This window comes from Echinops telfairi, unplaced genomic scaffold (assembly GCF_000313985.2).
Source record: "Echinops telfairi isolate 266 unplaced genomic scaffold, ASM31398v2 ScPeMD7_7469;HRSCAF=8507_1, whole genome shotgun sequence".
Lineage (NCBI taxonomy): Eukaryota > Metazoa > Chordata > Mammalia > Afrosoricida > Tenrecidae > Echinops > Echinops telfairi.
In genome coordinates, this window is record NW_022111373.1 from 3567087 (window position 1) to 3589603 (window position 22517).

Here is a 22517-nt window from a genome sequence, read left to right on the forward strand (position 1 = left end):
ATAAGGTTTCTCTCTCTCTCTCTCTCTCTCTCTCTCTCTCTCTCTCTCTCTCTCCCTCGTAGCTCGCTCCCATGTGGTCTGCCTCTCTCCCCAGGCTATATTGTCTTTGTATTGCCTTCTTCTGGAGAGGGAGTCAACATAGCTCGGCTTGGGCCCAGCCCTGTCGTCCTCCCTGTTAGCTTGCTGCTCCATGCCAGTGTATTGCCCTAAAGGCTTGGTGCTGTAGGATGCAGTCTGGTCTCTCTCTCCCTTACCTGTGGAGACATAGACAATACCTTCCCCGCGGGTACATTAGTGCCCTATTCCCCATCACCCTAGTTTTTTTTCCCTTTCTTCTAACCCCCACTGCCCCCCCCCTTTGTAGTTGGCTGCCTTATGCATCCCTGAGTTGGGTCAGACTCCTGCCAAAGTGCTTGGACCTCAACCCTGGATTTATACATTTAGTAGTTTATCCTCTATGCCCATTGTGCTTTTTGAGCTTACCTGAGCGGACTCATGTTTTACTTGCCCCTTTGTGCTTGGCTAAATATGCTTAGCGTAATTTCCTCCTATCTTCCCATGAGACAAGGTGCTTCATGCATTTGTGGCTGCTTTGTAGGGCTGCATAGTACTCCATTGCATGTATCTACCCGATTTTTAATCCATTAGTCAGTTGATAGAAATTTAGATTGTTTCCTGGTCTTTGCGATTTGTGAACTGAGCCACAATGAACATTGGAGCGCAGATGTCTGGTCTTGATCTGTTTCTTATTTCTTTTGAGTATACGCCCAGTAGGGGGATTGTTGGATCATATGGTAGCTCAATTTCCATTTATTTTAGGTATCGCCAGATCGATTTCCATCGTGGCTGCAAGTGTCTACAGGATCACCAGCAGTGGAGGGGCACTCCTCTCTCGCCACACCTTCTCCAGCACTTGTTGCTTTCTGATTTTTTTTGAATTGTGCTATCTTTGAGGGTGTTCGGTGGTATCTCATAGTTTTTTTAATTTGCATTTCCCTTATGGCTAATGATTGGCAACATTTTCTCAAAAGTTTATTGGCAATTTGGATTTCTGCCTTTGTGAAACTTCTGTTGAGATCCTTTGCCCACTTCCTCAATGGGTTCTTTATTTTTTTGTTGTTGTAGGCTAGCAAGGTATTATATATTTTAATAATAAGCCTTTTGTCTGATGTGTCATTGCTAAAGATGTTTTCACAATCTTTGGGCTCTCGTATTACTCTCTTGGTGAATTATTTTTATGTACAGAGGTGTTTTAACTTCAGTATATCCACTTGTCAATTGGTGCTCCCTCCGTGTTTGTGTCTTTCCCTATTTCCAATAGCCATGTATTCCCTGCGCCAGAGTTCATAGGTTTGTTCCAATTACCCGGTTGATGGCCTTAATAGTTTGGGGTTTTACTTCAAGGTCTGTGATCCACTTAAGCTTTATTCTTGTGTATGGAGTGAGGTGAGGGTCTTGCTTTATTTTTCTGCAGGTAGATATACATTTCTTCCAGGATCATTTGTTGAAAAGAGCATCTGATTCTCATTTGATGTTTTTGGGGTCCTTATCGAAAATCAGTTGTCTGTATGCTTATGCATTTATTTCTGGATTTTCTGTTCTTTTCCATTGGTTTGCACATCTATCATTATACCATTACTACACTGTCTTGACCAGTGTGGCTGTATAGTAGGTGTTAACATCAGGTAAAGCAAGACCTCCTACTCTGACCTTCTTTTTAAGGAGTTCTCTACTAATTCTGGGCTTTTCACTCTCTATATGAAGTTGGTAATCAGTTTTTCCAATTCCTTGAAAAAAGATATTGGTATTTGTATAGTGCCTTGAGTCGGATTGACATCTTTATTGAGTGTTCTAATCCTCGAGCAAATTCTTCCATTTGTGGGGGTAACTTTTGGTTTCTTGTAATAGTATTTTGAAGTGTTCCTCATACAAATCTTTTGGGGGGTTTTGTTAGGTATATCCCTAGTACTTCAATTGTGTTTTGCTTTTGTGAAGGATACAACCTTTTTAATCTCCTCTTCTGGGATCTTGTCTGGTGTATATTGTAATCCAATACACTTCTCCTTGCTGATCTTGTATCCTACCACTCTGCCATATTCCTCTATCACTTTCAGCAGGATTTTCAATATATAAAATCATATCATCTGCAAATAATATTTTCACCTCTTCTTTCCCCAAATGAATTACTTTAATGCTTTCCATTGCCTTAAGTTGTTAGCTAGGACTTCTAGTACGATGTTGAATATAAGAGGGGACAAGGAGCATCCTTGTCTGGTCCCCTGTTCAGTGGAATGTTCTCATCTTTTCTCCATTCACTACTACATTGGCTGTTAGGTTTTCATATATAGTTTGTATTATATTGAGGAATTTTCCTTCCATTCCTATCTTCTTGACTGTCTTAAACAGGAATGAGTGTTGGATGTTGTTGAATGCTTTTTCTGAGTCTATCAATATTATCAGGTGGCTATTCTTTTTCTTATCAATGTGGCAAATAATGTTGATGGACTTTCAGATATTGAACCATCCCTGCATCCCTGGAATGAATCCCACTTGTTCATGATGAATTATTCATTTTGTATACTTTTGTATTCTATTGGCCAATATCCTGTTAAGGATTTTTGCATTGGTGTTCATTAGAGATATCAGTCTGTAGTCCTCAATTCTTGTGGGATCCTTGCCCACTTCAGGTAGAAGTGTTATACTAGCTTTATAGAAAGATTTTGGGAGTTTGCTGTCCCTTTCTGTGTTCTGGAAGAGTTTGTATAGGATTGGTGTCAGCTCTTTCCTTAATGCTTGGTAAAATTCTTCTGTGAAGCCATCTGACCCAGGGGATTTTTGACCCAGGATAGTCCCTTGATAGCCTTATCTATTCTATTGTTATGGGTCTGTTGAGGTTCTTGACATCCATTTGAGATAATCTAGGAAAGAATTGTTTTACAAGGTTTTTTTGTCCATGTCTTCCAAGTTGTTAAATTCATTGGAGTGCAGGCCTTTGTAGTGCTGTGTAATTAACCTCTGAATTTCATTAGAGCCTCCTGGCTATTGATATTTGCTCCTTCTTGTTTTAGATTAAGTTTGCCAATGATCTATCAATTCTGTTAATCCTTTCAAACAACCTGCTTTTTTATGTATTTTTTATTTGCATGCTTTCTTGTTTTCACACTCATTTATCTCTGTCTTAATTTTTATTATTTCTTTTCTCTTGCTATTGATAGGATTATTCTGTTGACTCTGCCCTAAAGGCTTTGTACAAAGTGTCAATTATAAGTCTCTCTTCCTTTTTCATGTTTGTATTTATCACTATCAAGCTTCCTCTGATAACTGCTTTTGCTGTGCCCCAAAGGTTTTGGTCTGTTGTATTCTCATCCTCATTGGTTTCTAAAAACGTCCTAATTAATCTCTGATCTGAACCAGTACCCATTCATTTTGCAGTAGGGAGTTATTCATCCTCCAATTATGTGACCTTGTTTTCTTTATATCCTTTTGTTGATTTCCAGCCATATTGTGTAGTGCTTCTAGACAGAAGTTTGATCTCTATGTGCTTGAATTTACTGAGGCTCAACTTGCGCCCAAGCACGTGGTCTATCTTCTAGTATGTATCATGTGCACCTGAAGAGAATGTGATTTATTTTGCATTTGGGTGAAGAGCTCTAAAATTTTCTATTTGATCAAGTTGCCTAACTTTAATATTTAGTTCTGTGGATTTTTTGTTAAGCTTCTTTCCCTGTGATCTCTCTTCCCCATGGAGCGGTGTATTAAAGTTATCTACTATGATTGCTGAGTCTGTGATTTCTTTTTTCAACTTTTGGAGCATTTGATTGATGAATTTTGCAGGTCTCTCATTGGGCATGTATATATTATGCTCACTTGCTCTGGGTCTACTGTTCCCTTGAGCATTATATAGTGCCCCTTCTTATCTTTGGTTACGGCTTGCACCTTGAGATCAGTTATGTCAGAGATCAGGATTGCAGCCCCTGCTTTCTTTGAATTGCTGTTTACATGGTATATTTTTCTCCAGCCTTTGATTCTCAACCTATTTTTTCTGTGAGCTTGAGATGTGTCTCTTGTAGATAACAGATCAATGGGTTATGTTTTCTAAGCCAGTCTGCTAGTCTCTGTCTTTTAATGAGTTCAGTTCATTGACATTCAGAGTTATTACATCCATCTGTGGACTCTATGATGTAATCTTGTACCTTTTTTTATTGGGTATTTACCTGACTCACTTTTTAATTATTGCATTGGGTGGGGGGTCATTCTTGCCATCTTTTCAACATAGAGTTAATGTTGTCTTGGGGGCTGTTTTCGATGTGATGACCTCTGGGTGGAGTTGTTCTATGTCGCATTCTCCTATTTGTGTTCAGACCACAGTGGATCAGAAAGAATTTTGTAGAACTGGGTTTCTTTGAGCATATTCGTTGAGATTTTCCTTGTCTGGAAAGACTTGTACTTCTCCATTTATCTTAACAAATAGTTTGTCAGGGTAGAGGATTCTTGGCTTTGCATTGTCGTCTTTCACCTTTTTGAAGATGTTACTCTACTTTCTCATCTTCTTCATGGTGTCTGCTGATAGGTCTGAGCATATTCTTATCTGAGGATTTTTGTAGGCGACTATCACTTATTTTCCTTATCCGGTCTTATGATTTTCTCCTTTTCCTCAAAGTTAGATAGTTTAACTACCATGATCCTTGGAGATTTCTTCCTGTGATTCAGTCTAGTGGTGTCCTCTCTGCTTCCTAAATGGTTGCCTGATTCTCATTTATTAAGCTGGGGAAGTTTTCTTCTAAGAATTCTCTATTTTTTGCTGTTGACTTCTTGGTGTGTCTTGTTCTGGTAATCCAGTTATTCGAATATTGCTCCTATTCATGGTATCAGACATTGTTCTTAGGTTCTCTTCAGCTTCGATTAACTTGTTTGGCTGTCTTTCCAGTTTGTTGAAGTCTGCCTGGTTGTCCTCTAGGTCACTAATATGGTTCTCTGCTTCTTCTAGTCTGCTAGTGATGTCTGTTAATTTGTTATTCACCTTTGTTATCTCATTCCTTATCACTTGTATTTCCCTTTGATGCGTGGCCTTTCTCTCCTCTATTGTTTCATCTGTTTTCTGTATTCCTTCCCTTATATCCTCTATGACTTCAAGCAGCATTCTGGAGATTTCTTTCTGTGGAAGATGAATGTCTGTTTCTTCTATGCATGTCATTAGGTCCAGTACTTCTTCCAACATTGCCTTTTATTTCTCCTGTTTTTTTCGTTGAGGTTGTTGGAGCTGGCTGCTATCTGTGTGTCATTTTAGAGGAGCTCAGTACCATTTTCCATGGAGTCTAAGAGTACTGGGCTCTCTCTTTGGGAGACTCATAGGAATGCTTGTATGAACTGCTGGCAGCTAACTGTGCTGGGGGAATGGGCTGCTGCTTTATCAAACTGTGCTTTCACTCTTTCCCTAACCAACCAGTATTCTTTTATTTGAAGGGAAAGTTGGGTGGCCCTCTCATGGGATGCTGGTTGGGTGGTTGCGGGCTGGCAAGGATGGCACTGTATTGGATGATCTCATGGGAAGCCATGGAAGTTTGGCCCACAGTTGCTTTGAGGGCCTTGGAGGGCATATGGGGGGTGTCCGCTTCAGTGGGAGTGTTGCAGAAGGCAGGTGGGATGCCCGCTTTGGTGTAGAGCACCGCAGATGGCAGGCAGAATTGCCCTAGTCAGCAAGAGTGCCACGGAGGTCTGGCCGAGGTTCTCACAGCAGCATGGAGCACAGCGAAGGTCTGGCAGGACTGCCTTAGGTCATGTGAAGCACAGCAGAAGTGGGAGGAAGTTCCCTCAGCCACATGTATGGCTGCAGATGGTGGGAAGCCACGTGGAACACTGTGGAAGGGGGGCAGAGCTTCCCCCAGGTGAGTAGAACACCAAGAATGGTGGGTGGGAGTCCCCCCCAACTGCTTAGAAGGCCTTGGAGAGCAGGCAGAAATTCCCTCAGCCACTTGGGGGGAGGTGGTGGCAGAAGGCTGGCGGGAACTCCTCCAGCCACTTGGAGGGCATTGGAGGTCAGGTGGGTGTTCCCCCACTTGATTGGCAAATGGTGGGAGGTGGCTTGGAGTTCCCCCAGCCACTAGGCAGGTGGCGGGATTTTCACCATGACATATGGGACCACAGAAGGAAGGCAGAATCTCCCTAGGTGCTCGGAAAGCAGCTGGAGTTCCCCAGCCACATGGAGCACTGTGGAATGTGGGGAGAGGCTCCTCCAGCTGAGTAGAGCACCATGAAGGATGGGCAGGAGTTCCCCCAGCCACTTAGAGGGTCTTGGAGGGTAGGCCGGGGTTCCCCCAGCTGCTGTGGAGAGTGAAGGGAGCTCCTCCAGCCACTTAGGAGGTACTTCAGGTATTCAGCCAGCAACGTGGGGATTTCGGAAGGTGGGCAAGAGGTCCCCCAGCAGCGAAGAGGGCAGGAAGAGTTCCCCAAGTCTCGAGGAATGCAGTGAGAGTTCCCCAGGGTGGGTGGAGGGTGGACAGAGTTGCCCAAGGACCCCTGTAGGCTGGCAGTGGCCTGTGAAAGGAGGGGGGAGGGCAGAAACAGAAAACTGAGCTAGCTGTGACTATGGCAGGAAAGAGAGAAGGGGGTGGTGGTAAAGAAATAGATGAGCCCCGACTGCCTGACCATGGGGCTATAGGGATTTAAAGCCTGCCCAAAGGCAGCTAGAGCTGTGGTGGTATGGAAGTAAAGTCCTTGAGCTTGGCTACTTTGACTAAAGCTCAGCCCCAGATGGCCTCTGCATTGGTAAGGCAAAATCCCATAGCTCTTCAAAACCTACTGGATCTGACTCTACTTATCTTTATGATGCTCCTGCTGTGAACTGGAAGAGGAGAATTTCCCTCTCAGTGGCTCTCCTGTGCTGATTTTGTGGAGTCCTTCCGATATGTGTTATTTGGTTGTCATCTTGCCAGAACTCCTCAGTTAATACTAAATTTATGTTTGTGTCAAATTGACGCATATCTGTAGAGATAGGTATACCACCCAGAGACTCTCAAGATTAGAGACTTGGAGGAAAATAAATTTGGATTTATATTTGTCTCATTAAATGGATAAAATTCAGCATAAATGTTGCTGTTGTTATTAGGTGCTATCAAGTCGCCTCCAACCCATAGTGACCTCTGCTCAGGTCCATGCCATCCTCACAATTGTTCCTGTACCTGAGCCCATTGATGCAGCCACTGTGTCAGTCCATCTCATTAACGGCCTTCTCCTCCTTTATTGTCCCTCCACTTTACTAAGCATGATTTCCTTCTCCAGGGACTGGTCTCTCCTGACAATATGTTCAAAATATGAACGATGAAGTCTTACTATCCTTGTCTCTAAGGAGCACTTTGACCTTACTTCTTCCAACACAGATCTGTTTGTCCTTTTTTAGCAGTCCATGGTACTTTCAATATTCTTTCCAGCACCACCATTCAAATGCCTCCATTCTTCTCCAGTCTTCCTTATTCAGTGTCCAACTTTCCCATGCAGATGAAGCTATGGAAAATGCCATGGCTTGGGTCAGGTGAAGCTAGTCCTCAAAGTAATATCCTTGCTCTTCAAAACTCTAAAGAGGTCTTCTGCAGAAAATTTACTTAATGCATTACGTCCTTTGATCTCTTGACTTCTGCTTCCATGACCACTCTTTGTGAATCCAAGCAAACAAGATAAAATCCTTGACCATTTCAACCTTTCTCCATTTATCATGATTGAGGATTGGTTCACTTGTGAGTATTTTGGTTCAGTTGTGAGGATTAAATCTTTATATTTAGTTGCAACCCATATTGAATCCATACCATTCTTGATCTATATCAACGAGTGCTTCAAGTGCTCCTCACTTTCAGCAAGCAAGATTGTGTCATCTGCATAGCACGGGTTGTTAATAAGCCTTCCTCCAATCCTGATGCAATGTGCTTCTTCATATAAGCCAGCTTGATTTGTTCAGCATAGATTAAGCAAGTATTGTAAGAGGATACAACCCTGAATCACACCTTTCCTGATTTTAAATCTTTGTTCTGTTTGCACAACAGCTGTTTGATCCATAGACAAGTTCTGAATGAGCACATGAAGTGTTCTGCAATTCCTTTTCTTCTCAAGGTAATGCACAGTTTATTATGAGCCACAAAGTGGGATGCCTTGGCACTCAGTGAAACACAAGTAATCATCTTTCTGGTATTCTCTGCTTCCAGTCAAGATCCATGTCACATTAGCAATGATCTCCCTTTTTCCTCTTCCTCTTCAGAAGCCAGCCTGAGCCTCTGTCAATTTTCTGTCAATGTCCCACTGCAACCATTGTTGGATGGTCTCAAGCAAATTTTTACTTGCATGTAATATCAACCCTATTGTTCTATAGTTTGAGCATTCTGTTGGGTCACCTTTCTCTCGAATGGGCACAAATATGATTCTTTTCTAGTCAGTTGGCCAATTAGCTTTCTGGCATAGACGAGTGAGTGTGTCCACCCTGTCAGTTTGTCATACAGTGGTAGCTTGTGTGTTGCTGTGATGCCAGAAGCTATGTTACCAGTATTTCAAACGCCAACAAGGATAGCCTACATGAACAGGTTTCACCGGAGCTTCCAGTAGAACAGACAACAAAGAAGGATTCGGCTCTCCACTTCTGAGGAATAACCCGCTGAAAACCTTATGCCTGCCTTCCAAGCAGTGTCAGATACAGTATAAATGGTAGGAGGTAAATGTAAACGGCTTCTGTGATTTTCGTTGAGGAAATGGAAACGCGTGAAAACAACTCATTCTGTAAACCCAGTGTTAAAAACCAATAAAATCTTATGTAAGCATAAAGAAAATCTAATATCCTGAAAATAATGATCCCTGAAATGGTCTTAGAAATATAAATGAAAGCAGTCTAACGGGAGGAGGGAAATATTAGAACTGAGGTCTCAGTCATACAAGTGACCTTCAGAAAGCCATTACTGTTCTTCGACCTCAATTTCCTTCTACTTAATTTAGAACGACCTGATTCCATATACTTTCCAATTCTCAAATTGTGTAACTGCCAGCTACTGTGCTTATAGTACGTTGCCTCCTTGGACCTACCAACGAATCCTCTCATTTCCTGAGATGCTGTCTCTGGAAGCAGAAGCACAGGTGGTCTTCTCACATCGGATTCCACGATTTCTTGATCTTCTATCTGCCTTTTGAAAACGTTTCATTTGCCTCCGGTTGTCAGTGCTCTCCTCTCCCACGGTACATCCGTACCGTGGTTCTTTTCATGCCCTTGTGCGGCTCCCAAAATGCCAATGGACTGACAAATGAGCCTGGCATTCTCACTCTTCCGCAGGAATGATCTGGTCCGAGTGCAAGGAAATCTGGGAGGAAGGGCCGAGGGAGTACGTACTGCACCTGTGGAACCTGCTGGATTTTGGGATGCTGTCCATCTTCGTGGCCTCCTTCACCGCGAGGTTCATGGCCTTTCTGAAAGCCAGCGAGGCGCAGCTGTACGTGGACCAGCACGTGCAGGACAGGACGCTGCACAATGTCTCGCTTCCGCCGGAAGTGGCGTACTTCACCTACGGTGAGTCAGAGGGCGCCACCCTACCCTGGATGATTATGCTTTTGCACGTGGTCATGGGCAGCCTCTGCCCGTGGTCCTCCCCAGGTTGCTTATCTCCAGGGATAATGAGCATGCTCTACACAAGCCCTGGTGCTGCAGTACAGCTACTGAATAGAAGTGTGAGGATTAGTAACTACGAAAACAGGCTCATGTTTTTTTCACTAGTGAGCATACATTTAATTTGGAAAGGTTCTTGGAGGCATTTTAAAGACAACACCACAATGCCAAGGAGTCAATTCCAACTCATAGCAATCAGAGTGCAGTAGAACTGCCTTCCAGGCATCACATGGATATTAAATATATACGTGCATACTATATGCACACACAAGGGAATTTGTTTTAAGTCTATGGGAAAATGACAGTAAAATGTCATGGGATTTTTTTCCCCAAGAACTTTTTTAAGCTCCTTTGTCTATCTCATCTCTGATGTGGATCTAGGAGCCAGAAAAGAACAGATTTTCCGTTTTTTAATATTGGTTCCCTCTGTTTTGAGGAGTTGTGCTTGCCTAGTTTGAAAAGTCTCATGGCAAGATCTTTTCTTACAAGATGCCTTGTTCTTGCGCCCCACATGTCCATACGCTTGATATGACAAATCAGGACTTCAGGAATAATGATAATGCCATTGTTGTTAAGTGTCGTCAGGTTGGCTCTCACTCAGAGCAACTCTCTGTACAACAGAATGAAGCGTAACGCAGACCTGCACCTTCCTCACATTTGTTGCACTTGAGATCATTCTTGCAGCCACTGTGTCTGTCCATCTCGTTCAGGTCTTCTTTTGCACCGGCCCTCTCCTTTACCAGGTAGGGTGTCCGTTTCCAGGAACTGGTGTCTGCTGATAACATACAAAGTACGTGAAGCAAAGTCTCTCCAGCCTCCTAAGGAGCATTCTGGCTGCACTCCTTCTAAGACACACTTGCTTGTTCTTCTGGCCGCCCAGGGTACTTTCAATATTCTGGGGCAGTCCATAGTCCCATGGTCTTCCTTCTTCATTGCCCAACTTTCGGGTGCATGTGAGGTGACTGAAAATTGCATGGCTTCAGCCAAGCATCCCTTAGTCTTCAGCATGACATCCTTGTGCTTCAGTAATAATAGTTGGGGTTTGTTGTTGTTGATGATAATCATCTTATAGTTGATTCTGACTCATGGCAACCCAATGTGTTATCAGGTGGAATTGTTCCACGGGCTTTTCTTGGCTGTATTATGTTACAGACGTAATCCAAACTGGTTAGCAGCTCACTGGCCTCTTCATCCGTGGCTACACTGGGTGGGTGAGCAGTCAACTAGAACTGGCTTGCAGCACCCAAACCAGAAGATCAAACTCCCTGCTTGTGAGTCGATCCTGACTCATAACAACCCTAACTGATAAGGTAGAATTGCCTCTGTAGTTTCTGAGATTGTAACCCTTTACAGGAGTAAAAACCCGGTCTTTCTCCCTCAGAGCACACTGGTGGTTTAGAACTGCAGATCTTGCGCTTAGCAGTCCAAGGGGTAACCACTACATCACCAGACCCGGGAGCCTTTCATAAAAGTTCTTCCCACCCCCTTGCCTATTGGGTTGGTTCTGACTCCCAGAAACCCCACACGACGGAGCATGATGGTGCCCAGGACCCCTCGGCTGGAAGATTTAGGGAAGCAAACGGCCTCGTTTCTCTCCCACCGAGCAGCTGGTGGGTTTGAATCTTTGGGCTGGTAGCTGAACACTTAACTACTCTGCCACGAGGGAGGGGTCTTTTAATAATAGTTAGAATGCCTGTTGATGAGGACCTACTGTGTGCCGAGAACTGTGTAGACATTTTATACCCACAAACTCCAATCCTGGCAGTGGCCTTGCACCTGTTTCCTAGGTGAAGACTTGGAGAATGTCACCGCAGGGCCCTTTATCTTCTCAGAAAGAGAGGGATTGCCTTGTATGTCAGGGGATCCGGGCCTGAAATGAATGAAAATTCAACAGAAATGCATATTTTTTATTCCCCTGCCCTTGGAATGAGAAAGGCCTGGATTCAAGTACTGGTTTCTGTAACTGATTGTGAAACTGAGGTTTACTCAATTTTTCTGAGCCTCCTTTTTCTCGTGCATAAAATGGAGTTACGAATAGTTAAAAGGTGTGGTCTGAGGATTAAGTAAGATCATGTCTCGAGAGAGTTTTGCCCTGTGCTCTGAAAATATCCACCGCTTATGGAATGATTACAGTAATGATGATTTCTATATCGTAGGTCACTTCGCTCCTCAAGCACTGTGCATCTTGTATTGAAAGAGAAAGGTTGGAGATAAAAGGAGCAGTAAACAAATAGCAATGACAGCAGTAAATAGCCACTGGACACTTACCAAGCTCTGCTTCTGTGCCCTGCTGGCTCAGTCCACTACGCATTGGGCTGCTACCTGCAAGGTCAGCAGTTTGAACCCACCAGCCACTCCACAGGAGAAAGAGGCAGCTTTCTGTTTCCATAGAGTTACAGCCCCGAAGGCCCTGTGTAGGGTTGTTACGAGTCGGAACTGACTCGCTGGTTTTTCATGTACTTCTTCATGGCGGCTGCTATATCATGAGTCTATGCATCAAATGCAGGGCTCTGTCAGAAGAAACCACATCTCTGCCCACAAAACCTTCCTGGTCCGATATTTTAGGTCAAATTTTTAGGACACCAACTTGGCAGGGAAATCCGGATTGAGAAAAGGCACCACCTTGCGGCATGAACAGTCATCAAGTCTCTCGTGTTGGTCCAGCAAATTCAGATCTCCTTAAAGCAGGATGCTCTTAGATGGTTTCCCCCCTTGCTCGTGCAGGGTTCGTCAGGGAAAGAGGGAAGGCGATCGTCATGTTGCACCGGATACTTCCATTAACGACGCGATTCGGGCTGCAGTGTTGTCCACTGCTAACCTCTCTCCCTCTGACAGGTGGCCTGATTTCCCCCGTTGGTGCACCCTGTGCCCTTGGAAATCTCTGAATCTCGTTGGGGTAGTCACTTGCGCTCCAGTTGCAGGTGAAGAGCGCCCTCTTGTGACCAGCCAAACTGCGGTTCCGTGTAACCTCTGCCAGGCCAAGTTCGCAGACAATTTTTCAGGTTAATGAAAAGGGGATCTCCCTCACGGGAACAAATCCAAGAAGAAAACGCGTTCATCTGAATCATCCCAGGGCAGTTTGCTTTATACCCATCTCGAGTGCGCAGACAATTTTTCAGGTTAATGAAAAGGGGATCTCCCTCATGGGAACAAATCCAAGAAGAAAACGTGTTCATCTGAATCATCCCAGGGCAGTTTGCTTTATACCCATAGCAACACTTACAGACCCATCCAAGTCGAGTGTTTCACCAAGGGCGCTGACCTGGTCTCCAGGTCCCTGGCAACCGCTAAACTGGCCTTCCTAGACCTTAGGAGTGACTTTTACTAGTATTACAGCTAAGGTTGAAGATGGGTAATTACAGGTGGGGGGGAAACATTCATTCCCTTTTGGTATCTGTTCGAAGCAGCCGAGCCCGAGTTCATGTTATCTGAGTGTGTCATTTATCTACAGAGGGCGACAGATATATTGGAAAACACATAATTTCTTCTCCTCATTGGTCTTTCATGGACTCTGAGTTATAAATGTTGAAGGGATCATTTCATTACATTTCCCGATGTAATTTCGAGTTCACGGCGTGGACCTTTGTGGCTGGCCTCCTTTGCTAAAGGGCTCAAGCTGCTCGTTCCTATTACGATGACGTAGCAGAGGCCCGCTTACAAAATACAGAAGAAATTCTTCCTCATCCAGCTCCCTCGGGGGGAGCCTAGAATTGCTACGTAATGTCCTCATTATCTGCATTTACCAAGTTCGGAGAAGTGCTCCATTCCCCAAATCCGATCTTTAAAAAATGGAGATAATCTCTGCTCTACAGGACTGTTGTGAAAATTACAGCTAATGTGAGTGGAAGGGCTAATTTAGGCTTTTCAGCGTTTCTCAATATAAGTTCCATTCAGCATTTCTCAACGGGGACACTGTTGGCCTTTTCAGCAGGGCTCTTTGCATGGTGTGGTTCTGTCTGGAGCACTACAGGACATAAGCATCCTGGCAGTATCCCTCCCCAGTCATTGTGACTGACAGGCACCCACGTACACTTCTCCCAGGAGGGTTGGGGGTGGGGTTGGGGGACTGTCCTCGGTTGAGAATCACTGTCTGCCCCGACACATCATCAACATCTGGTTAATAACAGAGGCTGTATCCTTAGAACAGCTAAGAGCACCACGCAGGTTGCCTTTGCTGAGACATTATCCCCAGAGCCACTCAGTCCCTTGTTGCTGACTCCAAGCAGAGGCTCCCTAGCCCAGGCCTATTCGAGAACTCTTGCTTACCTTGAACATGGCTGTCCTGATAAGCCTGGCTGATCAGTCAGCACGTTGGGGCGCCTTAGCTCACTCCCGAGCCGCTCTCGTTGACACGCAGAGGTTGGGAAATTACTCCTAGAGCATCCCTCCTCCTAGAGCCTTTAGATGCCCGGTCCCCACAGGGGCACACTTGTTCTGATCTGAGCCCCGTCTCGGACTGTGGTGGAGACTGCACTCGCTCATCAGCACCTCCTGTGTGCTGTGCCCCATACTACATTCCACACATGCTTTCTTTGCACCCTCCCTCCAGCCCCGTGAGGCTGATGATGTCATCCCCAATGGAGAGATGAGGGAAAGGAGGCCCCAAAGCTTAATTTGCTATGAGTCATAAAGCCAGCCAGGGGAAAGGCTATCCCCATCCTTCAGTCTGGGGCCCCCAATCCATTCTCTCCACCCGCCCCCCTTGCTGTCTCTCCAGTAAACGGGACCCCATCCATCCATGGAGCCCCCATCCTGATAGAGAGGAGAGTAGCATGTCGTATGTGAAGTTCCCTAACATGGGGTATGCACGGGAAACCGGGAGCAGAGAGAAGAAGGCCCTGGCCTGTGGCACTCACCGGGAGGCTTCCTGGAAAAGGTGGCACCTGCATCGTCTTAAGGAATGATCAGAAATGAAGCCGATGTTGAAGTGAAGGGAGAGAGGTTGTGGCTGATGGGCCAGGATGTGCTTGGTGGGAAGGCAGCACCTTCAGGGTGTCAGGCTGGAGTGAAGGTCAAGGACAAGAAGAGCTCATGATGAGGTTAGAATGGCTTTCCCCCCCAGAGCAGATTGTGTCCCCTGGTGAGTAACCCGGATCATTTTCTTTTAGCCAGGGACAAGTGGTGGCCCTCAGACCCGCAGATCATCTCAGAAGGGCTGTATGCTATAGCTGTCGTGCTGAGCTTCTCTCGCATCGCCTACATCCTGCCGGCCAACGAGAGCTTCGGGCCCCTGCAGATCTCCCTGGGGAGAACCGTGAAAGACATCTTCAAGTTCATGGTCATTTTCATCATGGTATTTGTGGCCTTCATGATCGGGATGTTCAACCTGTACTCCTACTACCGAGGTGCAAAGTACAACCCGGCATTTACAACGTGAGTATCCCAGAATCTTGCTGGGCTCCCCGGGGATCTCTGACAGGTGGCTGCAAGAAGATTCCAATTCCCTTGGTCCTTCCCAAAGTTTAAGGCAAGCCGGTTTAGAATTTTGGCTCTGGAGTTGAAAGAACAGAAAATTAGCTGAAGTCCTCATGGAAGTGAACCTGAGCATATTCTTTACCTTCTGAACAGAGTCCTTTAACACTGTGCCTTAATTTCCCCATCTTTAAATTGGGGGTAACAAGAGTACCTACTCCATAGGGATATGAGAATTCATGTAAGCAATATGGCTGGCTTCTGGTAAACTCGCAATAAATAGAAGGACGTACTTAGGTCCCCATTAGTGGCTTAGTCTATGGTCTCTGGAAAAACAGAGCCACCGGGCAACCCAATAAAGTGAAAGGCAACATGATCAAGTGTTGCCAGCCTCAGTGCTTTGTGGAGGGTGCCATCCCAGCCAATAAGGCTGAGAGAGAAAAAGAATGTAAGGTATGGGAGCAGAAGATGCAATACGTGGTATGTCACTTGTCTGGCCACCATCTGCCAGAGCACACAGTTGGGACAGGAGGGACTTCCCTGGAGCAGCTGTATGGAAACACCACATCTCAGGATAATTCATCAGGGGAGAAATCTATCTGCATATCTCTCTCATCTGCTATCTCTCATTAGTCAAACCCACCCCACAGGACATTAACTCACTCACCCAGCCTTCCAGGGCAGCCCCAGATTAGCTGTATCCACACAGCACAGGGGGGGGATCTGCAAGGGGACCCAACACTGTGCCTGGCTGGGCAAGCCAACAGCCATGCATGATCCTCCTGCAAGACCTCAATGAGGGGGTAGAAGAGTCCCGGGCCAGGAAGCAAGAGGCATGTGGATATGGTATGCTATCCAGTCAATGGGCCTTTGGGCTCACAAGTAGTTGCTGCAGGGTTCCAGCCAGCCAAGCACAAGGGTGTGACTTCCACCCCGAAGGTGGCAATTGAGCTCCATGAACCCGTCCCCACAGAGACCCCATCCTCCTCCTCTCTGTGGTAGCTGCTCTCGACGGCGGCTCCCGGTATGGCCAGGCCATCGTTAGCACTGAGCAACGCTGTGGTGGAAGATTTTGACATCCTGGCCTGGCCATGGACTGGCCCAGTCACTGGGTTTACGCAGTTTCTGCACTCTCATCTGTTCCTAGTGACTAAGTGAGGTAGCTTACCTGTAGTGCAGAAGTGTCTTTTCCAGGCCCAGGCTCCTGATTTCACGGGACCCCCCGAACAGAATGTCGAGGGTTAGTAATCCAGGTGTCCAGCCACAAGCACAGAAGCTGAGGCCCACTTCTGAGGGTGGCCCCCAGAAGCCCTGACTGGCCTGGAGTGGCAGTTTCCCAGGCCTGGAGACGGTTCTGAGCTGGTGCCAAGCAGGATCTCTGAGCAATCCCTGCCTCACAGCAGGGCCTCCCCGTAACCCCCTCCTGGAGAAATGGAGGGAAGTTCCTTGTCCCCAAACCTTCAGACCAGGCGCACTGAGCCCTGAGTCACCCCGCTTAAAACCATGCCTCGCCCAAACGCTTAAAGCCCACTGGAGCTCCCTGGAAGCAACAGCCGCGGGAGCCGCTGGCCTTCTGCTGCTCCTGAGGCAAAGCACCCCTTTCCGCACAGGGCAGGGGCCTGTCCAGGGCAGAGAACTTCCCCTGAAGGGTGTCTGCCTCCATCCTTCCGTCTCAGTCCACCTGCTGCTGTCCATGTGGCTTCAACTTCCTGGGCCTCACGGTCGAGGGATTGAAACTGAGGATCCTGAGCTCCCCAACCTCATAAAACCGTGGCAAGGATCAAATGGAGTATGTGTTGTTGTTGTTGTTGTTGTTGTTGTGAGGTGCCATCAAGTCAGCTCTGACTCACGGCGACCCTGTGCACAACAGAACAAAGTGCCTCCCTGTCTTGCACCGCCTTAACGATTGTTGTTTGAGCCCATTGTGGCAGCCACTGTGTCAATCCATCTCCCAGAGGGCCGCCCCCCTTTTAGCTGCCCCTCTACTTTACCAAACAGGATGCCCTTCTCCAGGGACCATCTCTCCCGACAACATGTCCGGAGAGTATGTAAGGCAAAGTCTGGCTATCTTTACACTCCGGCCGTACAATCAGTGGTCAAGGTTCCAGCGGGGCTGATGCATAAGAGAAGGAAGAGTGGGATAACAGGGCATGGGGGGGTGGGGGGGAGCCGGGAAAGGCACCTAGGGACTGATTCAACCTGCTCTGCGAAGTAGCCTCATTACAAACTGTCTACCAGCTCAGACCAAGCACAGGATGGAGCCAGTTGGACAACCTGCTATCAATCCGATTCAAAAAAGTGGAATAAGCTTGAATGACCCCAAAACAAAATTTCTCTGGATCCAAGCAGAATACACTGACTCGGCGTCGGAGGTGCTGATGGTGAACGTGGAGGGGAGGTCAGGCAGCCGACACAGGCCTTGGCTCCCAGGGGTCCTCACACGGGTTTTGCTGCACTAAAGGCTTCGTGAATGAGAACGGAGACATGAACAGGAGAAGCAAAACCAGGATCAAGGTAGCAGATTGACATGCTGAGCATGTGGATCGGTCCTGTTTCCACTGTGCTGGTGTCTGTGTGGGTGCCTGGATCACCTACCCACAGTCCCTCAGACACCGACGTGACTCCATAACACACAGAACATGAGAAAGACGGTGTCTGGGGAGCAGAGTGCGTCTGGCCACCCTGCTAGTTGTAGGATGGTTAACTTTAAAGCAAGAGCGAGACAGGTGCTTGGACTGGGGTCTTTGGGAGCAGGAAGAGGCACGGGATCGGGTGAAAATAGGACAAAGGGGCAAACAATTGGCTTCTCCCATGTTCTAGGAGCTGAATGAAGAGCTTCTAGATGTGAGAGACCAGCCACAGAGGCCTCGGGACCTTCCCAGAGGGGGCTGGGAGAAAGAGGGTGGCTATGCCGAGCAGGGTGGAGAAAGGATGGGGCATCTATTACACTGGCAGTTCCCGAACTAGGCTGCGTGCGCAGCTGCGAAGAGGATTTGATTAAACCAGGAACTGTCATCAGCACAGCGAAGCGGAGAGGAGAAGATGGATTTCTGTAAGTGCCTTCTTTCACTTTTGACTACTTTCTGGAGCGTGTCACCCCCAAGAGATCGCCTCTGATCATACAAAAAGCTGCCTGAGGATAGTGGAGATCCGTGCCTCAGGGATCCCAGAGATGTTTTCCGTGCCAGCTACACCGATGGGGAAGGCAAGCGGCCCCAGGGAGGTGCAGGCTGGCGACAAGCATCCTCCCTGCTGCCTTGTCCAGCTTCAACTCTTCCCTTCAGCCCACCCACGGGTGGTGTTGTCTGTGCCGGATCTGAAGCCTGGAGGGTGTGACCGGGGCTCTCTTAGCTGTTTCCATAGAGACAGAAGATGCAATCCTACTGAAAGGATTGGCACCCTGTGTCCCTATGACACCCCAACCCCACCACTGCTGTGCTCAGGGGCAGCATAAATCCTAAAGGCTGATTGGAGTGCCCTTTCAAAACCAGCTGTGAGGAACCGAGAGAGAGGTTTCTCATGAGATCCCTGCTCACAAAAGCCCTGCGTGGCCCCAGCCCGACTGAGTCACAGTGCTTCCCCAGGGAAAGGGGGCAGAACGGACATTCTGCTGCAGAAGAAAGGAGGAGGAGAGGGGTTTTCCCTCTTGTTCTAGTGTTCTCATGCTCCAAATAAATTATTCCCAGGGTGTTTCTCTCACTCAAACATTTCTATTAATAATATTATTCTTGATACAATTTTCGAAGCATTTACCATGCCCCGAGGTATGATTAGGAGCCTGGGGACATAGTGATCACTCACTGGGCTGCAACCCACAGGACTGGCCATTTGCAACCACCAGCTGCTCCCTGGGAGAAAGACAGACCTTTCTACTCCCAGAAAGAGTGACAGTCTGGGAAACCCAAGGGGGCAGTGCTCCCCTGTCCAGGGGGTTGCTATGAGTCAGCACGGAGTGAGGTTAGTAAGGAAGATGTGGTACTTAGGACGCGTTGGGAATTCTGCTAAGCACTTACGTGTTTTCTCACTGAGCATAACAAGACTTTCCAAAGGATGACAGACCATTTTACAGATAAGGAACCCCAGTGAGAGAAAGTAAGTCACCTGCAGTCACCCAGCAAGGAAGGAAGAGGCAGAGGGCGCATGAAGCCCTGCTCTGTCACCAAACACAAACACTCACTGCCATCCAATCAGAGGGACTCACAGAGTTTCGGAAAGGGAACATCTTTTCTGAAGCAGACAGTTTCCTCATCTTCTCCTGAGGAGCTGCCAGTGGATTTGAACCATCAACCTCGCCATGATTAGTCCATGGCTAAGCACTACTAAGGTGTTCTGCCAAAGGTCAGGTTGTCTGTGGCTTCTACCAACCCATAACTACAGCCGGCCTTGGCCCCAGTGGGCTGCAGTTCCAGCATCACATCCTGTCCTCCCCACCTGCCGATCCCCAGCCTCTCCATCCGGCAGACTCAGTGAGGGGGTTCGGAGAAAGTAGGCAGATTGAAGTAACAGCGTCCACGGGGTAATAAACGCACCGCATGAGCAGCTGCATACTCACAGTGACCCCAGAGGGCAGGGTAGAACTGCCCTGGTGAGTTTCTGAGACTGTAGTTTTTTCTGGGGGTAGAAAGCTTCATCTTTCTCCCGAGGGGCAGCTGGGGATTACCAACTGCTGCTGTGAGTCGGAATTCATTCGAGGGCAGTGAGTTTGGTTTGGAGCTTAGCTTGAAATCATTGGTTCTTAAACTACATCAGACTCACCTGGGAAGGTGGATACATTTGTCACTTCCCAGGCCCTTAGAGGATTCAGTTACAGCACATGCAATCCTCAGGTTACAAACAACTGAGTCAGGTCAGTGTTAGTACAAAATACACGATGGCAAACATTTGACTAGTTAACACAAGGTACCAACCGTACCTAATGCTTCCAATGTACATTCAAATTTGACTGAAAGGCAGGCAGGAATGGAAGGCCTTCCTATCTGGTGGTGGTAAGCGTTGTACTGCTAACCATAAAGTCAGTAGTTCAAAGTCTATGGGAGAAAGACGAGGGTATCTACTTCCATAAAGATTTTCCGCCTTCAAAACCCTATATACTGCATAAGTTCCCAAACTTATTTGATCTGCCACCCCCTTTACAAAAGAAAAATCAACTCAACATACGCCCAGCAATTAAAAATGTTCCTACTCTAGCCCATACCCCAGGATAAAGTGTAGGCATCTGCTTCTGCCGCTCCCTCGACTCAGTCTAGTGCCCACTCTAGGAAACACTCGCTGTGAGTAGGAATTCACTCGGTGGCAGTAGGTTTGGGGGTTGAGCGATCTTTGTTTGCTCAGCTCGTCATTACTGAGACCATTCGCTCCCGACTCTGTGAATTTCTGAAAAACGCTTTCTTTAAAAGTAACTTGTTCCCCTAAGTGTGCAGCTTACTGGTAGGATCTCGGGGCCTGTGCAGGAAGATCTTTTGAAGCGTAAGTCACTGAGTGCGAGCAGCCACCTGCCTCAGAGCAGAGGGAGCCCTGGGGTTGGACCCTAGAAGCAGGTCCTAGTGTTTTCAGCTCTCTTACACCTGAGCACCAAGGATTCCTTCAAAGGCCTGTGTTATTCTTCACGGCCACTTCTGTGCAGAGCCAGTGACTGGGCAGGTACGGGGACCCGTGTGTAGCGGGTGCTGGGCACTGAACCTGGACACGACAGACCATACGCCTGCTGGCAGCTCATTACTGCCAGCCACTTCCCCTCAAACCTGCAAATGACCAAGGGGGAGGAAGGGAAAGTGTTCAGACAAGTATGGGAACAAAAGCCCGAAGTTTCCCAAAACACGGGTCCAAGGACGTGGAAAGAAAATCGCCTGAGAATGCGCTCTTTTTAAGTCTGGTCAGACTGTTAGAAATGCTCTCAGGCTGGGAACAGAGCTTTGGTTTTATCACGAACATCAGTGGACAAATAGGATTTGCTCTTTGGAGGTTTGATTAAGAGTCAATTACACGGAGATGAATCTAGTCCATAAACCAAGGACTTTAGGCTTAGAGCTTATCTGGCAACTTTGCAGCCTAGTTTCTGTGGGGGAGGGAGGGGTGAGAGGCAGTGAGCAAGTCCTTGATTCCTGGGTGAGGCACAGCTGTCGAGGGTGCACAGGAAAAGGGGGTGCCATGAGTAAAAGGGGGTCTCAGAAAAGAGGAGAGAGGGAACCAGAGCAGGGAAGAGAAAACCAGGGCAACACAACCCATGGGCCCCTGGGCTCCTCCTGGGGTTACGGTGGCCTCCCCACCTAATTTGAGGGGCATATGAAATGGAGGCTCTGAGGCCCAGCTCACCTCTATGGAACGCTAAGGAGTCGGCAGAAGTGGGCCAAGGCTTTTCGAGCCCAGAATAACACCACTCCTAAGATTGCTCTGTCGCCCCAGGAATCATTTGCAATGGAAAGAGTTTCAGCAAAATGAGAAGATTCTATTTTCCATGGTAGATATGGAAAATCCCCCCATCCTATCTAAACCAGGATGCGTATGCCCCCAAGGTGCAGGAAACACTGATTCTGCCCCCAGCCAGTCTGTCTAGGCCATAGAAATGCCAGCTTCTCCATCTGGCAGTCCTGAGCTGGGCACTGGGGCTGACTCACTAACTAACTCACTGCCACTCGGTGCATGCCCCCTCACAGCCACCCTATAGGACCGAGTAGAGCTGACCCTGTGGGTTTCCAAGACCTTTGACATCTTTCTCCAAACTGGGGCTAAGGGGGGGCCTTTATCAGACTCTGTTCCCACAAGTCCCACGCCCACTGCAGGACTTACTTCTAAACTTAGAGATTGGCAAAGGGCACAGAGAATGGGAGCTTGGGGAAATGATCTTTAGAATGGATGAGATGGAATGAATAAATCCAAGTAGGAGGAAGTATAATATTCTTGGAGTGGGGACATTGAGAAGGAGGGAACAACAAAGGACAGCCTCTAAGAGGCACCTATCTCCAGATGAAGGAGACGAGACTTTTCTTAGAGGCATCAGATGGGCTTTGGGAGTAAAAGTACCCATGTTGTGCTTTACAAGCAGAGGGCAAGCAGGAGACTTTCCGGGCAAGGAAGAGAGAGGGAAGCAGCTGACGGCACCATACAGAGACACCCAGGAGGGAATGGTGACCTAGAGGGGCCTCCTGACCAAGGGCTGGACTCCCAAGAAGGGTCTGGGGACAGCCTATTGGGTGATGTGCTGTCTGCCCCTGTAAAGCCCACTGTAATTAAAAGCCCATGAAGAGAAACCAGGGAACGGTCACCCTGGGGTGTTGCCATTTGAGTGTATGTGTAGTGGGGTCAGCCTACTGGGCTTCATGGAGAACTGATTTGCCAAGGACCCTGAGCCAGCATTGAAACAGGGGCATCAGCGGCACCAGAGCCCCGCAGGCTGTTTGATCTCCACATGTTTTTCCTTTTGCATTTAAAAAATTACAACACGAGCTTTCTTCTTAGGAAGAAGAAAGGCAGGCAT

At 47.3% G+C, this 22517-nt stretch overlaps 1 protein-coding gene across 1 annotated transcript in view; it reads left to right on the forward strand.

Annotated features, from left to right (window-relative positions):
* TRPC7 (transient receptor potential cation channel subfamily C member 7) overlaps window positions 1-22517 on the forward strand; it is a 183205-nt gene that overhangs the window by 130600 nt on the left and 30088 nt on the right. Inside the window, exons 6-7 of the mRNA XM_030888874.2 lie at window positions 9302-9535; window positions 14740-15004. Coding sequence (XP_030744734.2) covers window positions 9302-9535; window positions 14740-15004 — 499 coding nt within the window. The remainder of the gene's footprint in view (window positions 1-9301; window positions 9536-14739; window positions 15005-22517) is intronic.